Here is a 17842-nt window from a genome sequence, read left to right as displayed (position 1 = left end):
TTCTGTGGCTTCTGAAAATGCTTTTTCTAACATTAATAATTTTAAAATATTTCTAGGAATACTTTAACACAGGTGTTACTTCTATTATTGTTTGCCTTTTTTCTGGAACAATCTTTTTGGCAGTTTGTATTTAAAAAAAAAAAAGGCTGGGAGGTGGGGAAGGGGGGAGAAAAACTTCCAACACTTTTCTAGTTTTCCAGGAATTATAACAATACTAAACAGCTAACTAATTCTGTCTGATAAAGTGAAAATGGTTCTTTGCTGACCATAACACATTATCCTGTGGCCAACTGCTTCTTACCTGTTCAAAGTAGACAGACATGCTGGACAAGTGTTTGTTGCTGCAAAGTCATAATTCCAGATAGTTTATACAGAGCTAATGAGCAAGTACTGCTCTTGAACAGTGTATGAGAGGAAAATCTTCAAATGAAAAAAAAAAAGTATAAAATTGTAAGACTGAAAATACTACATGTTTCAACATGAGCAATTCCTGTTTCTGCCATCAGTGCTCTGATACGAAATTTTCAGGTCACAAGTCATAGATTTAGAATTGGGCCTTCTTGAATTTGTAACATGCTCCAACTTGCCAATGGAAAGCTCTCTGCAAACTTGGAGCAATGCTTTCAAAGCTGTGAGTATTGTAGATGCTCACATGGAGCTCCCAACATGATGTTGGGAGAATATTTAATGTTTTAATGTGTGTCTTTTACTTTGTTTTAGCAGTTGGAGAAAAGGAGAAAAAGTGTCAAAAATAGGCTTATTTACAAATAACTCAAGTTCAGATAACATCACAATGCAGACCAAATATAGTAATCTCTCTGTTACTTACATTATAGATGTACTCCAAAATGGGTTGACTTTAGCTTTGTTCACATCTTGGACAAACACCCACCACAGAATCCTTTTCATATGGGGGATTTTACAGAACATGCAGTTTCATTCATTTTCTTTGCATTCCCATGAATATCACTGCTTCTTTTGATATTTTTCTTCATTGTGAACACTTTCTCATATATGTTGGACATTTGGGAGTAATGGTATTACCAGTCAATGAGCATTTTGAGAAATGTTCTCTGTGAATACAAAGGCTGAATGTTTTCAATTGATACTATAGCACCAGGGGACTCCATCTTATAAAAGATGAATTTAGTCATGAGAGCTAAACAAAACACAGTCTTCAATAGTCTTGGTTTATATGAATTAATTGTAAACTGAACATGGATTCTCAGCTGGCATAAGTTGTGTTTCCACTGATTTTGGTTATGGCAAATTAAGATCCTCAGACATCATAAAGTAATCTTTAACTACCTATTACAGAATGGCCAATAAAGTCTTAATTTCTTTGGATACAATGGTAGAACTTACATGCTATTACGTGCTCTCTGAGATGTTGAGTTATTTAATATTCATAACCAATAATGTTGCAGCTGAGGTTTGTAGGGTTTGTTTTTGTTTTCTTTCAGAGTCAATGACATTGTGAGGTGAGGGAAAAGATAATGAAGCATCTACCCATTCCTAACTGGCTGACCCAGCTTGGTCTCCCAGAATATTGCACGCTCTTTGGACAATATGATGGCGTAGAGGTAAGAATTGGCTTTTTCAATAAAATTATTTAGAAAATTACAAGCAAGACCACAGTCCATTTTAAAATGGCTTAATGTTGGAGCATAAAACTGAAGGCCGGTACTTTTGTCTTAGGAAAGGGGAAAATAAAACCAATGCATTTTGTAACCATGTGCTAAAACTCAGTAAAATACAGTCACTTAGCCAGTGAGCTAGAGAAAATGAGCTTTTGACTCTTTCTACTGTTTCTTGTCTTACATCAATCAGGGCTGTCTCAGATTGCAACTAACAATTATGTTTATCAGAGCAAGAACACACAGATAATTTAATGTTACGTGTTAATCGTTATATGTACAATTATTATATGTCACATGTTAATTGTTATATGTAATTTTTATAGGTAGATGGTTATTATGTGGCTAAAAGTAGTCCTCACTGTTGAACAAGTACCACAGTACAGTAGACCTTTACATTAGTAATCTTGAAGATCCCTCTAAATTTATTTGGAAATTCTTAAGGCCTTTCCCCACGGGTTTTGCTTGGTCAAAATGAGACTTTACTCTTTATTTTCCATTTTGTAATTTCAGTCCTTACGGATGTATAACCTTACTGATATACACATAGCATATCATCAGTTAAATACTGCTTTTGACATGCCCATCTCGCAGTACTCCTAATTTAGAAAACAAATAAGAAAATATAACTAAGTATTCTCATCAACTCAAAATACCCTCGGATTCATTTATGAGCAACTTAATTTTTTAACAATTTTATCCCTAATCAGTTTCATGAAATGGCAATAAAGTTTAATTAAAATTGGGGAAGGGAAGGCTTCTGTATCAAAGATGTGCTGCTGGTATTGGCAGCACATGAGTGTCAAGGTAACAGTATAATCCAAGCAAAATAAAGATAAAAGGATTTCAGATATAATGTAGAATTTCTCACAACAAGGAAAAGGACATTTGTGTGTTCCAAAATGGACTCAGTCAATAAAACTTAGAAGCACATTTAAAAATGTTATTATGTGATTCATTTTACCTTTGTAACACAGAAGATGGTTATATAGATCTTTGCGACAGCTGAGTTGATAGTAAACTGAAAAAAACTTGCAGGAAAAATAGCTTACAGCTTTAATGGGCCTGAAACCTGGCTTTAAAAAGTTTTTGCTGAAGCGCAAAACTTAGAAATAGGCTTAGTGCATCGTTTTGAATACAATAGACTCTTTTTAAGTTCAGAGCTACAAGTCAGTCTTTCAGTTCTGCAATTTCTGTAGAATTTGTTCCATGAACAGTTGTTAATATCATTTTTCAGTTCCTCAGCCAAATTGAATCCTTTCCTGAATCATAACTTTAATTAAAGAAAATGCCTGATTTGTCCAGACTTCACATACTTACTAGCACACTTAATACTGGGCACATGCTTAAGAACCATGTTGAACTGAGTTCCTAAGTCCTTGGAAGTCCAAGTAGTTGTCTTTGATGTCTTCTACCTTAAAAAAAAAAAATTATTAATAACTATTTACGTTGGGATTTTTAGCTCTACAGTAGAAGGTATGATTATATCAATTTTACTTGTGATGCACAGTTTCTTGAATTAAATTATTCTTAAATAAGTAGTAAATTTATGGCAGTAGAAGCATGTAGTAGAGCATAGCTGCTCTAGTCAGTTCAAGACCAGAAAGTGTTTATGATTTTGAATGAAGCAAGAAAGCTTCAAGATAGGAGACTGTTCTCCCTGACAAATATTCTTGTTCTCTGCTGCAAAAATGTAGCAGTTTTTTTAAAGCTATTAAAAAAGAAAAGCTCAAAATGCTTCTGTAAAAGCTTCCACTCTGTTATCTTGAGCGTACGCTATTCAATACTGGACTTAACACCAACCATTTTTGTGTTAAGATGTGTTAGAATGTTTTTGCTAAATTTTGAAGTGCATGCATATCATATTTCTACTAGTTTGTTTGTGTTTGGACCATTTTAGGGGGGTGTTGAGAGAAGGAGAGGGGACCTCCATCACTGTTCCCCAAATTTAAAAATCCTTTCCGCTGAACTGTGAATTAATCGTTAGTATTAATTTTAATATGAGTTAACAAAGAAAGGCACAAAATAAGAATGATAACTATTCATTTTGTTGCTTTCTGTCATTAGATACATATGATGTATCATTTAGGAAACAATACTACATTTTCAAACATAGAGCTAGATCTTCCCTCACAACATCTGAAACAGCCTTAGATATTGACATAAAAAATGGAGGGTTTCAGCAGTTAAGGGACTACTTAGTCTAAAACCAAGCATGTTGTGCATTTGCACTAGTTTTAGTTTAAAAGCAAGATTTAAAAATGACAATTTCTGAAACTGTGGCTCAACTTAAATAAGAATTCTGTGTCAGTCATCTTCATTATTATAAACTGTAATAATGTAATTTGTACTTTATGATCCTAGGCTTAAGCTGTTGAATCTCCATAAAAAGAGCGCTTTTCTGAGTTCCACTTTACAGTAACAAAATAGTGTGTTCTATAGAATTCTCTTTATCTGATTTACAGACAAAATACAGAAAAGTAAAAATGAGAAGAAATGTATTTGATCCTAAATTTATTTTGAATGTCTTTTTACTCTGAAAGATGTTAACATCAAATAGAAATTCTGTACATATTTATAAATAATGTTTTGAATTACTCAGCAGTTTATTTTGGGAATAAGCTAGTAAAGATTTAGTAGAGAGAAGGGGGAGAAGAACAAACAGTTCAATTTTGATTACTGAAATATATTAACTGGAACTTCATGTTATTCAAAACAGGGTCACAACCTGTGTTGTCTATTAATTACAATAGATAGTCTCTTGATTATCCAAAACCTTCCTTTCTAATGTTATTGTTCACTCTCAGATGCATCTTCCTTCATGAGTTTAATGCAATTAGCATGTTAGCACTTCTGTGTTTTTATTCAAAGGAGTCTTAATTTTTAGAAACTTCCCAGCATTCTTGACCAGTTTTGTTTCGAGAAAAATTTAGATACAATGAATATATTTTAAAGGAAAATGCTTACTCCCGTTATTGACATAGCTTATCACTACAAAGAAATTTTACATAACACATGCTTGCTATTACTTAGTTTACAGCATCAGAAACAGCAAACTTGTCTGAGAAATTGGAATTACTGCTAGACTGATAGGTATAGTATGTTCTTTATTCTGGCGTTTGCTGCAGGACCTACTCCATCTTACAGAGGTTGATCTTAGGAAAATGGGAATTGGAAATCAAGTCCATCGAACACACATCATTTCCAATATCCTGCTGCTTCAGGAAATAGAAAAAAAGAGAGGTAAGATCTCCATATTGTCTCCTAAAGGCTGAAAGAATGAGTTAAGGCAGCCTGAGTTTTCATGTCACAAAGATAAGAAAATAATATTCAGGTTCAGTCTACTCTGTCTAATATACTGTTCTGAATAAGAATCACAGGGTTACGGTACATAGACAGCAAGAAGAATAGCTAAACATTAAGCTATTAGCAGTTTTGAAAAAAAAATTCTTTTTTTTTAAGAGTTGTCATTAGAAAAGGCTCCACTTTAATTTCACTTTCTGTTGCTCTCACAGTCCTCATCTTACCAAGATAAACTAATGGTAACAGATCATAACTGATGGAAGACTGTGTCAAGAATCTGTCTTCCTCACTTGGAAAGAGCAAAACCGAAAGGTCAAGACTGAGCAATGTTGTACATGTGCCACCTTACCCATGTAAGGAGAAAGGAAGTGTCTTACACAGGCGATCCTTACCCTCCTTTCCTATTTGGGACTTAGCTTAAGACTTAATCAGAACATCTTTTGCTGCTTTTATGATACTTTTATCAGTTAAAAATCAAAATTCAACTTAGGCCAGGCTCATGATGGTTAGAATGAGCATGCTAGCTCTATAAGCCATTCTATTCTGATGAGAAGGATATAGTAAGATATTATTCAACTATGACTCATTGTACAGGATATTTCAAGAATTGTGAACAAGATATGATTATTATGCAGTCTGCCTAATAATTCTAAAATATCAATGCCTAAGGGTTTTACAAATTTCATAGGAAGCAAAGTTTTACTTAGCTGAGATTCCTTTCTTTCCCTTCTCTCAATGAAGATGAAAAGACTTACAGACCATGAATCTAAATATCAATAAAATTTGTTTAGCTGCTTTTCTTAGTACTTAGCTACTTTAACTTTTTAGAACAAACTAACATTTGGTGAACTAAAACTAGTTGTGTACAAGTACATTGGTGTATTTTCTCAATATTTTTTGGTAAGTTCAAAATAGGTTTAACAATTATGTATTTTTCCTATAATTTATTGGTTTAACTTTCTGTAAAATATGAATGTACATATGTAAAATGTACATATGTAAAATATGTAAATATTTTGGTACCTGCTCCTTTGAAAAAATAAGGAAATTATTCAAGTTGATTACTGCAGTGGAACTAGGATATGTTTCAGTTAGAATCTGTTTTCATTTGGTTTGGGGACTTGGTTTTGTAACCTCTCAGCTTCTGGAGTGAATAGATTACTGTTCTCACTGGAGCATTTGTCAGATGAAGGAACGCCTTGATCAGTCACTCACACACTGAATTGACTTATAGATAGACATTCATGTAGCAGTTCAATCAACTGAATCTAATATTCTGCAATTTAAGATTGTTCAGCTTCAGATAGTCGCATTAAATCTAGTTTTGCTGTACTGCCAGTGATTTCAGTGAGTATGAATTTGAGTCAAGAATTTTATCTCTGAACTGAAGTGTGTGTTTTATGACCTCCAGACAGATACCCTGCAAGTAAAGCATGACGCCTTGTGTTTCTATTTTGGCAATTAAGTGCTGGAGTTTAAGCTGAGTTTTAATAAAAGTAGCAGTGCTTTGTATTTTTCTGGCTGTTTAAAAATATCTTAGTGTAAAATATTTTTATTCACTCTCCAGTTTTGGCTAATGAAACAATTAGGTGTATAATTGAATTATGGGCTTGAGAGCAGAGCCAAATTATAATCTCTGACTAGTTCTGTTTACACCAGGATATTTACACCCCAGGTGGCTTTGCCTGCTGTATTCTGGATCCTGGGAAGGCTGCAGAGCAGATCAGCCCCATCAGCCCAGTCTGCCACAGACTGCTTTGTTTTCACAGTGGGGCTAATGGCTGTTATCTAGTCTCCAGACTCTTATGACATGTTTTTGTTTTGTGGCTGTCTTTGGCAGAGTGCTGTGTCTAGGAGCAAAGTGCTTAATCAGTTACACTGAAAACGCTTGTTTTTCAGCACCGAACTGTACTGAAGTCAGACATTAGAACATCCAGTGTTTTAAATCTTCCATTATGTTAAATGTTATTGTCTCATTAAATGTTAAACCAGTACAGAGCAAAAGATACATTATTCTGTTTCCTGCTAACTTGAGCTTTAAACAATAGCATTGTATTTGTTGCTAGTTCAGCATTTTCTATACAGTGCTTGATGTCATAAGTCATTTTAATATGTGAGAATTTTCGTAAGGTTAGTTTTATAGGTCTAAGCATTTCTATGTACAGTGAAGTTAAGTTTTGGAAAATGTTGTTACAACATTTTCTGTTTTCTAAACTGTTATTTTAGACAAGCGTTCTAAAATGTTACCTGGTTCTGAAGTAGCATTTAACAGGACATGTCTCAATATGCTGAGATTTGGATTATTCCCATCTAACTCTCAGGTACTCTGGCTGTGGTTCAACAGTAATTAATGCCAAGGTCTATACATTGACATACTGCCCAGCAACACATTTGACCTGGAGCAAGTATGTGCACATGATCACTTATCTGTTGAATTGGAATGATGGAATGACTGGCTGGGTGGATGAGGGGAGAGCAGTGGATGTTGTGAACCTTGACTTCAGCAAGGCTTCTGACACTGTCTCCCATAACATCCTCCTAGACAAGCTCAGGAAGTGTGGGTTAGACGAGTGGGCAGTGAGGTAGATGGGGAACTGGCTGAAAGGCAGAGCTCAGAGGGTCGTCATCAGTGGCGTGGATCCAGTTGGAGGCCTGTGGCTAGTGGCATCCCCCAGGGCTCAGTACTGGGTCCCATCCTGTTCAACTTCTTCATCAATGACCTGGATGAGGGGACAGAGTGCCTCCTCAGCAAGTTTGCTGATGATACCAAGCTGGGAGGAGTGGCTGATACACCTGAGGGCTGTGCTGCCATTCAGAGAGACCGGAACAGGCTGGAGAGCTGGCTGGAGAGGAACCTCCTGAGGTTCAACAAGGGCAAGTGCAGAGTCCACCTAGGGAGAAATAACCGTAGGCACCAGTACAAGCTGGGGGCTGACCTGCTGGAGAGCAGCTCTGCAGAGAAGGACCTGGGAGTGCTGGTGGATGACAAGTTGACCATGAGCCAGCAATGTGCCCTTGTGGCCAAGAAGGCCAACGGTCTCCTGGGGTGCATTAGGAAGACTGTTGCCAGCAGGTGGAGGGAGGTGATCCTGCCCCTCTACGCAGCCCTGGTGAGGCCTCCTCTCGAGTACTGTGTCCAGTTCTGGGCTCCCCAGTACAAGAGAGACCTGGAGCTATTGGAGAGAGTCCAGCATAGGGCTACAAAGATGATCAGAGGGCTGGAGCAGCTGCCCTATGAGGAACGGCTGCAAGAGCTGGGCCTCTTCAGCCTGGGGAAGAGAAGACTGAGGGGGGATCTTATCAATGTGTACAAGTACCTGAAGGGAGGGTGTCAAGGGGACGGGGCCAAACTCTTTTTTCAGTTGTACCATGTGACAGGACAAGAGGCAATGGGCAGAAATTGAAGTACAGGAAGTCCCGCCTGACCGTGAGGGGGAATTTCTTCCCTGTGAGAGTGATGGAGCACTGCACTGGACCAGGTTGCCCAGAGAGGTTGTGGAATCTCCTTCTCTGGAGATATTCAAGGCCCACCTGGATGCAACCCTGTCTGACATGCTCTAGGTGACCCTGCTGAGCAGGGAGGTTGGACTAGATGATCTCCAGAGGTCCCTTCCAACCTTACTGATTCTATGATTCTATGAATTAGGCAGAGTGTACAATTCAAAGTTCAGTTGCTTTATGCTTTTATGCTATTTTTATGCCTGCCAATGGGAGAGAAATATTAATAGTAACTGATCTGACAAGAGTAACAATAGCTAATCAGTATTGAAAAAAAATTCAAAATTGTTAAACCACTTAATTCAGCAGAATTAATTTTAAAGTAGATCAGTGCTTTGGATAATGAAGCTGTGATATTTTGGGTCTGTATTAGAAAACCTAAAGGCTGCTCAATTGGACTCTTGACTTTAATTGAAGCAGAGTTTCAAAATGCCAGCCTAAGCAACCTGTGCCGCCTTCAGCTTTCCTTGAGCTGCTTTTTCCCATCTCTGTATCATTCCTTTGTTGTCAACACAGCTGTTCTATTGCTGCATGGTGAACTTGACTTGAAAATTATCTGGCTGAAAAATAACTTCTATTTTCTGTTTTTTATCCAGATAAAGCCCACTTCCCAGTTTACCATTCAGCTGCATAAACATTTGTACAAGTATTAATGGTCAGGGAAGGGAGAGCAGGGCAGAGCCATGGTGGCTAAAACAGCCATCCTGCTGTAAGTGAAACACAAACAAGGGTGCTGTATTGGGAGGCGAGCGACTCCATGTTTCTTCTAGTCATTAGAAAGAGATGGGTAAATTCAGGAAACAATTTAGTCCACCTTTTATTTTAATCACCTTATGTGCGTATCTTTTGTTGTTGTTGATTATAGAGAGGCCCTAGGACAACTGCCTTCATAGCAGACCACCCAGTAAACGCTTGTAGCTACTGGAATGAAGCTAAACCTAAAAATCTTGTCCACAGTTGAACTGGAATATTTCATCTCTTCTTTTGAATACAGCCTTCCAAATTTCAGGAAAATATTTGCTTTCTTTTCTAAATCCAAACGATCTCAAATCTTAACCTAGGGCTTATCACTATTTCATTTGTTTGTGAACCAAAATACACAGGTGGAAATATTATTCCAACTTCTAAAAACTTTCTTGCTAAATGTAAAAAGCATCAGTTATGCACACACTTTCTAACACCTTATAGACGTAAAGCCACAAAAATGGTATGGAGTGAAGCTGAAAGTTACTTAAATCCAGGACCCTGCATCAGACAGTGCTAAAGTAAATGTGAAGCGAAACATAAATGGGCACATTTACACCAACTGTAGTGCTGCTTTCCCAGAATACTTCCTCAGTCTCTAAGCATTTAATCTAACAAAAATAAAGTTACAAAAGGTGTGCGTGCTGAGAGCTTTAAGTATTTTTTCTATAGTCCTTTTGCCTATATCTTGACTTACTTTTTCTGTGCACTGCAGCACATTCTGGATCCTGGTGTGCCACTCACCTATTCATATATTCATGGCACGCTGTGACTCCTCTGAGATATACCTTTTGATTTCCTTTACAGGAAAACTGTAGTCGGAGGGTGGGGCTTGCTGCTTGCCTAGGCTTGACCCAATAAGGAGTACAAGATTCAGGTACTAAGCACTCCCAAGTACTGCAGTGTCTGTGTGTGGACTGGACTTCTGCTTGTACTTACTGCAGTGCTATTAGCTGCTATCTAGCACCTTTTTGTTGTCTTAAAATGTTTGTTTGGAATAGCAAAGAAGCCAGGAAGTGTTATCTTCCAGATACAGTTTTTTGTAATATAAGAGAAATAGGTAATAAATTTGGGGTAAATTGACTCCTGTATCACACAAACAATTCTTCCTTTCCAGAGCAAGAGGCAGAGCACTCTGTCCTGTAGCTATGAGCACATCCAAAAGGACACACTGAAAGCCAGAGCCACGTAGTTAAGATAAGCACTCCAGAAAAGGAACTGTCGTTTTCCAGAATCCCCTGATATAACTAAAAGATGGGTTTGGCACTATGTGGGACAGGTTGGGACTGTGTGATATTTAGTTGTATTACAATATTGTGCTACAGTCTTTAAAAGTGTGGTTTAATTGAGGTTTCTTATGAATTATGGTAAAAAAATAAATCATACTTCACATATGTTGAGGAAGGATAATGTGTTCCAGTTCCTTCAGTACAATGGAAATGTCACGATAAGTAGGAAAATGTAAGTATATTAATGTAAATCTCTATTTTGATATAATCAAAAACAACCTGGATTTTGCTAGATTTTGAAGATTTTTTTTGGTTTCTTTATCTTCATGAATTTAAAGATAGAATTATTTTCAGAAAGTTTTGTGTCATTTGAGGATTAAAATGTTTGTGTATACTCATAAGTATTTGTGATGTATTCTTTTGCACATTGTTGGTTGAGTTGGGAATGGAAAGATACCTAAACAGTCAAGTGATAAGTTTTCTTACGAGGCATTCTAAGAGCTGGAACTATGTTTTACCACTAACTTTTTTAATGATCTGAATTCTGATTAATAACATTCTATGGCTTAACATTATTTTATTAGCCTCTTAGAGTGTTTATACATAAAATGCAATACTGTTAAGTCTTTTCCTTTGAGAGGCTAATGATTTGAAGAATCTTGCCTTTTTAGCTTATATTTGCATTGGTTTTCATGTAAAGAGAGAGAGAGAGACTGCAGTTTTAATAAGATTTAAATACAAATCTTTTATAATTATATTAGTTTCATATAGAGAAGGCCAGCTTAATGGATTTAAATAAAATATAAACATGGACACCATTTACTGTGGGTGAATGTAAAATAATATGCAAAACCTGAATTAGGTGAAATGTAAACTGATACTCTGTAACTTTGTGCTTTTGGTGGAGAAAAGAGATTTTATGTTTAAAGTCTTTTAAACTTCTTGCAGATGTTTTATTTCTTTCCCTACTGCAGTAGTGCAAAATTAAATATGAAGTGTTCTCTCTTTCCTGCCATGTGTCTTCTCCCTCTCATTCATGATACAGAAGATCTAAGATGTGTGCTATTAAGAAGGAAGATGAATGAATGATACTTGTTAGAGATACCCCTGCTTATGCTCAGGACAATATAAAGAGAGAGGCAGAGAAAAGTCCGTCTTCAGAAAGTTCTAAAATAACTGAGATGCTCTCCCATGTGTTATTATCAGAAGGCCAGAATAATTAGCTTAAAGGCATAAATGGTTTTGCCTCATCATGTCCAGTTTTCTTGCCTTAGTCACTGTCAGATGTAGTCCTTTTGCTCATACTGTCTTTTTTTGCTTCTCTTTAAAACATTGCAAACTCAACCAAAATGCTTTAGAGTGGTAGCATGTAGTGTCAGCTGGCAGATTCCAGATTAGTGCTAAAGTATGCTGGTAGTTTTGGCAACAGATGGAAAGGAGGCTGCTTTGAACACTTTCATCTGCAAAATGGATTGCTCGCTACCTGTGTGGTCTATGTTGCTCTCACTGAGAGATACAAGGATTTGAAGGTGTTTGCCATTTCTTTTTGAGGAGCTCAAAATGCAGTTATTGTTACAAGCTGTAAGCATTCAAATATGATTGTAACATTTCACCTGTAGAAATGTCCATCTTAATTTATTCTTACTTTCTGGCCTTCTATTTATCCTTTTCTCTGTATTGGTTGTATTCTGAATGAAAAACTCATCAAAGTCTGTCACAAGTAAAGAGAGGCTGTTAATTCTCTTCTATTTGAAGCTTTTTACAGAAGCATAAAAAAATGAAGTTTGCAGGAACATCTTAGCTTCATAGCAACATGAGTCTTCCACCATAGAAAAGAGAGGAAAATAGACCTGCTAGTGAGAAGTTTCCTCTTGGTCTCATCTTCTAATTTATTATGTCATTTAGCAAAACTAGTCAACAAAAGAAAACTGGTTTTAGTGCAGTTGTAACTTTTGGAATAGGACTGTCTAATCCATGCCAGCACAAATTGTTTGATGTGGTTTTCAGTACGAAATTGAAGGTTAGGGATGGGGCAACATGTTATTGTCACAGAATATGTGCAATAATTATTTTTTCTAGTGTAAAGTGGATTTACTAATTGGGAATTGTTAAAGATGATGATCAGTTTTCTTGCACTTTGTATCAGGCAAGGGATGCTTTTCATTCAGTGTTTCAGTTCTAGCAGTGGCTGATACTAGCTGACTCAGAATGCATAGACCTCTGCAGTAAACAGTTCTGCCAACTTTTGGTAGATGCCATGAAAATTTCTTCCAAAGCTTCCAGTTTCTTTCTGACTGAAGACTCATATTTTGTGAGCTACAGATCAGAGGAGTTTAACAGTAAACCAAATTCCTATTGGAAAATACTAATTTATCAGAACTGAAGCTTTTAGCCAGTAGTGAATGAGAATCAGACGTCTAATATGATGATATGAACCAAGTTTTCCCTCTGCTCGTCCACAAGAAATAGCGTACTGTAGCCAGAAACTCCAGCAAGTCACAGCATGTTCATGCTCCAGTTTTTCACGAAATGAGCTAAGGGTTATATAACTCCTCTGGCTCTCCGGAGTCAGAGGAGTAAATAATGCTTTACTGCAGCATTATTTCCAGGAGCATCAGTTGTGAGGCATTACTGCTGGCAAAATTTCTGAGGCTATGGATCACAAAGCTTCTTGACTCTGACTTCTAATAGATAGCTGTTTGGGGGTTCTGAAGGACCTTGAGTCTCCAGGCCTAAAACAGGCCAAAAAACAAGATTTGGATATTGGTAGCTTTATCCTGGAAGCCTAGAGAGCTTTTTGTCCATTTCAGTTAGCAACTAAGGGGAATCTTAGAAAGGAGAGTTGTCCTCGTCCTCATTCACAGTTTTCAAATGAAATATTGTGGGATTCCAAGTACTGGAGCATTTTTCACTTTTGGGGTTGTCATTCTAACTTGCCCTAATTTGTCTTCCATTAACTTGAAAATTATCAGTGAATAGATTTGATTTCCTAACCAGCACTTACGCTGAGCATTATTTTGTCCATAGGGCATCTGTGAGAGTTAAGGGAATGTATTATTTTGTTTGTTTGGGTCTTTTCTAAGACAAGTCTGGAGTAAAAACTTGCTTTGACTTTTGTTTTTTAGGAAATCTGCAATACCGCTCTGTGAGCGATCCATACGTACCATGCCATTATCTTGGTGTAGTTTCTTCTGCATTTTATCATTGCAGCTGCACAGCAGTACTTTAAATTAGATGGATTTCCTCCTAGCTATTTTAGGAAGACTGGAATTCTGAAGTTTAAGGTCAAACTGAAAAATTCTCATGAATCCTTTTGTTTTTTCTCCCATTATCTCTTTCATTACTGTGAGGCAGGTCCCTTTTGAAAATGCTCTCCCAAGAACTGGCAAGTGTTCAGTTCTTAATGCGATTAATGTACACAAGCTACAACAAGCAGATATAAAGTCTTGGCACTGGCTGGAGTCCTAGTTATCTTCCTCCTCATTCATCTGTTCAGACAGCTGCTTGTACAGATGTCTTTGCAGTAGGTGGGAAGATGCACCTGTACACACTTCTCTCCTACAGGCAGCGGAAGTCAAGGATGACCATACAAGGCAGCAGCAGTGTGTGATTCATGACCAGGGGTTGTCAGCATGCTCTTGGGTTTTTAGCTTCCCTAGGGTGATGTCATACAGGACAGCACTTCACTATTAACATTTTTATGGCAAGGAGATACACAGATGCCATGATGCTGTATAGATAAAAAGATGATTAAGGTGGATGGTATGTCAGCATGGGATACTGGTGAGAGGGCTAGGTAAAGGCACTGCAGTTGTTTCAGGACACAGATGCTTCCAGACTTTATCCCACATCTCTGTAAACTCATTTCCAAAAGTAGATTTAATAAAATATTAAAACACCAAAAATCTTGCAGCAAGAGATCTAATCTAATTCAAATTAATTCACAACTAATGTACTTACCTAGTGTACCTAGTGTAGGCAGTCCTGTAAGTTCCTTATTCATAAGGATTGTAGGCAAATTGCTAATAAAAATGTTTCATATAAAGTGGGTACAAGGATGTATTGTGTAAATTGACATAGAGAAAACAAACTTTCATTTACATCTGAAGACAGAATAAAACTACTAGGAAAGGGATGTAATGACTCATTCAAGAGTAGTCACAGTTTATATAGGATTGCCCAGCTACCAGTCCCATTACTTAGCACCCAGTCATGTAACGAAGGAAATTACTACTCCTTTTCTAGTTCTTATTCATAAAAACATGACAATGAACCATGACATTATTTCCTATGTAATTACATTGACTGAAAATTTCCTGAGTTTTTGAAATCAGTCACTAGAGAACATCTGTGCTAAAATTGATTTGAATTTTTAGTGTGGTTTTAGATGTTTTTACCTAAACTGTGGTGTATATTGTTTAGATAGAGAGGCAAGACACTTTCCTTTATACAGTGAGGAAATTAATAGTGTACTCTTCTTACCTGATTTTGCAAGACTGGCAATGACAAAAGATACTGCAGAGTGCTATCAAACCATTCAAGATTTGCCTGCTTTCCTAGTTCATTAGTGGCTCAAATGTCATTGCATCTGGGAAATTGAAAAGAATTAAGTGAGTTACTGTCATGTGTTTAAGCCTCATTTTATGTGAAATTGTTTGAATTGAGATCGTAACTATTGGGTTTTGTTCAGTGTCAGTGTGATGTTACAATTTTCTGTAATTGGGGGAAAAGTTACTAAAATGTGGTGTGTGTGTGTGTGTGTCCATCAGTGTGCCACAAGTGGCAAGTTATGTCCTTCCATTAGTGAATCCTTTGGAAAACTATCATCTTTCACATTTACCTGAACTTTTCCTGGTTTGAAAGTGGCTATTGTAAAAGATGTATGGCAATACCAAAAGCAATAATGTTTTCCTACTGCTTATGACTGTATGTTAGTAATCCAAAGTGGGATTGCTATAGGGAGAGGGGAAGAAAAGCACAGTTCAGGAATGCCAAGTGTGAGCTTCTTTTACTTTGGATAAAAATAATTTGCTCATCTTCTCTCTCCCCTTCTTTCCCTACTGCATATTTGAGTTCTCTTTACTGTTTCCTCTCTTAACTTTACTAAACTTCCTCTTACTTGAGCTTTCTTATGTAAAGATTCTGCTCATATCCATGACAACTCTCAGACTCTTTCAAGAACTTTCCATTCCCCATAACTACTTCTGGAACATACATATTGGCTAAAGAATCTTGATGAGCTAAATGTTCTTTAAGCTCCAATCACACTACAAAGCAAGGTCCAGTGCTCTTCCAAAAATTTATTTATTTATTTAAATTTCATTTTGATGTAAAATGATGTATGTATAACATTCAGTCCAATTTTAGATAGCTCAGATTGCAAAACTCAGTAGAGTATTGTAGGTATTTGTAGGTGTACCTACAAAGAGGTAGGTATATCCAGCAAGAGGTAGGTAGGTTCAATATCCAGCAATCTCACCTACATTAGATTGTTGTTTGGAATTTTAATCCTGCTGTTGTCACCATCACATATAGCTTAACCTGTATGGAGTGAAAATACCACAGTTTATTTTTGATGACTAATTTGATAATACACTGAGGTCTCGGAAATGAATCGTGTGCTCTTTAATGATCTGTATTGTTTAGACAGTTTAGGACCACAACATCAGGAACCTATGAGATAGACACAGGAATCTCCTGAAAACTCGTCCTGGGAGGAATGGAAAAAGAGCATCAAAGGAATAGATATTACAGTGAAAACAATAGATATTAGAGTTAAATGAAAATAGTGCATGAAAAGGATGTCCCAAAACTGAGGAACTGTACAACGAGTAGGGATCAAATATTTAATATTTGATTTATTATAAACTTAAAATTTCAAATCAATTAAATGTTTAACAGAGGAATATTAGACCCTGAAAAGCTAATGTTAGTAGGACAGCTGTGAAATGGTATTGTTTACAGAGTCTTGGCTTACGAATTCTGACAAGAGGGGAAAAAGAGTTGTCAAAATTGCTTTGGACAACCAGAGTAACTGTGATAAAACAAGAGAGAACTATTGACCTGGCAGCTTGAAAGATTGAGCTAATAATAAGAAAAATACTAGGTTAAAAAATAGCAGATCTAGACAGTGCTTTGAGATGCAGCTGAGTGTCTCTTGATTTCTATTTAAGCCAACGGCTATTGGCTGAGTCAGTGGTACAGGTGAAGGTGCTTGAGATAATCTCTTCAACATGAATATTTTATCTGTAATTATCAGATTGTTGTAAAGGGTATACTTTACCAAAAGGGGTAAACTGATAAAGAGGTTGGCTCCAGGAAGACTGGAAAAAGTACCAGATCTTCAGACACACTGAGTATAGATGTATGAGAAACAATAGAAAAGAAACCCTGTTGACTTTGGTCTAGTCTGTCCAAAAGATTCAAATCCTCTCCTCAAAAATAACCTTGCAAAACAAAAAAACAAACAAAAGGGGGAAATGGAAATCAGCATAATTTTAATTGATTATTGCTAAAGGTGGAGAGCTTCAAGGAAAATGGAAGTGAGAATACAGGATAACGTATTCAGACCCAAATACCTATGGGTAGAGATCCTGTGGTGAGGGTAGGTAAGACCTTTAGGTAAGGCTGTTCTGCATATATATCTTCTACTGTTGAAGCTATTTTCTTCTTATGAGATTGTTTGTTTCAAGAAAGCTATTCTGTATTGTTGTAATCAGACACATTGAATGATAATTAAATGACAAATTCTGCACAGGTGTAGACCTCTGGCTTTAAAGAACATAGTTTCATAACAAAAGGTCTTTGCAGCCTCTGGCAGCAAAGAGTAGTTCTGTCTCACATTGCTTTGCCTTCTCGCCTCTTAGTTTGTGTGCTCAGCTAGTTTCTGTAAGCAAGCACTTTATTTGGGCTCCAAGGTCAAATATGAATTATATTAATCAGAAGGAAGACTGAGGTGAACAATAGCGTGGTAAATGTGCACAGGCCAGGTCTGGGCTGAAATGAGCAGTAAAGTGATTTTAAGAAAGGATATGGATGGTTTGAATATGTATGTCAGAGGTGGGGTTGCTAAAGGGGGTAGGGGCTGGGCATTCCTAGCCATAGCGTCAGCCCGTGCTGTTCTCGATAGAGTAATGAGTACTCGGCGTTTCTCCTTGTGTGAGAGAGGCTAGTGTGTTTGCTCTCTTCAGTTGTTGTGTTAATAGATCCCAATCCTTTACAGGTATCTGAATCTTTGTTTTAGAAAATGCATTTTATACCCCCTAACCTGTTGCACAGATGACTTCGTGTAACAAGGTGGGAAGAGGTGGAAGTCTAATAATGTAAGTAAATTATGTTTGTAAAGTATGTAATATACCCTGAATTGTCCATGACAAGGGTGGATTTAAGAAGCAGTTAATGTTCACTTCAGTGCTAATTTAAGAGGAGAAA

General features: G+C 36.9%; 1 protein-coding gene across 1 annotated transcript in view; it reads left to right on the top strand.

Moving 5' to 3' along the window:
* The first annotated feature begins 1472 nt into the window (after window positions 1-1472).
* Window positions 1473-17842, top strand: part of BCAR3 (BCAR3 adaptor protein, NSP family member) — a 77901-nt gene continuing 61531 nt past the window's right edge. Inside the window, exons 1-2 of the mRNA XM_062581074.1 lie at window positions 1473-1583; window positions 4766-4880. Of these exons, the coding sequence (XP_062437058.1) occupies window positions 1497-1583; window positions 4766-4880 (202 nt within the window). The 5' untranslated portion in view covers window positions 1473-1496. The remainder of the gene's footprint in view (window positions 1584-4765; window positions 4881-17842) is intronic.

The sequence above is a fragment of the Rhea pennata genome, chromosome 8 (genome assembly GCF_028389875.1).
Source record: "Rhea pennata isolate bPtePen1 chromosome 8, bPtePen1.pri, whole genome shotgun sequence".
Lineage (NCBI taxonomy): Eukaryota > Metazoa > Chordata > Aves > Rheiformes > Rheidae > Rhea > Rhea pennata.
This window is presented reverse-complemented; position numbering and strand designations above follow the sequence as displayed.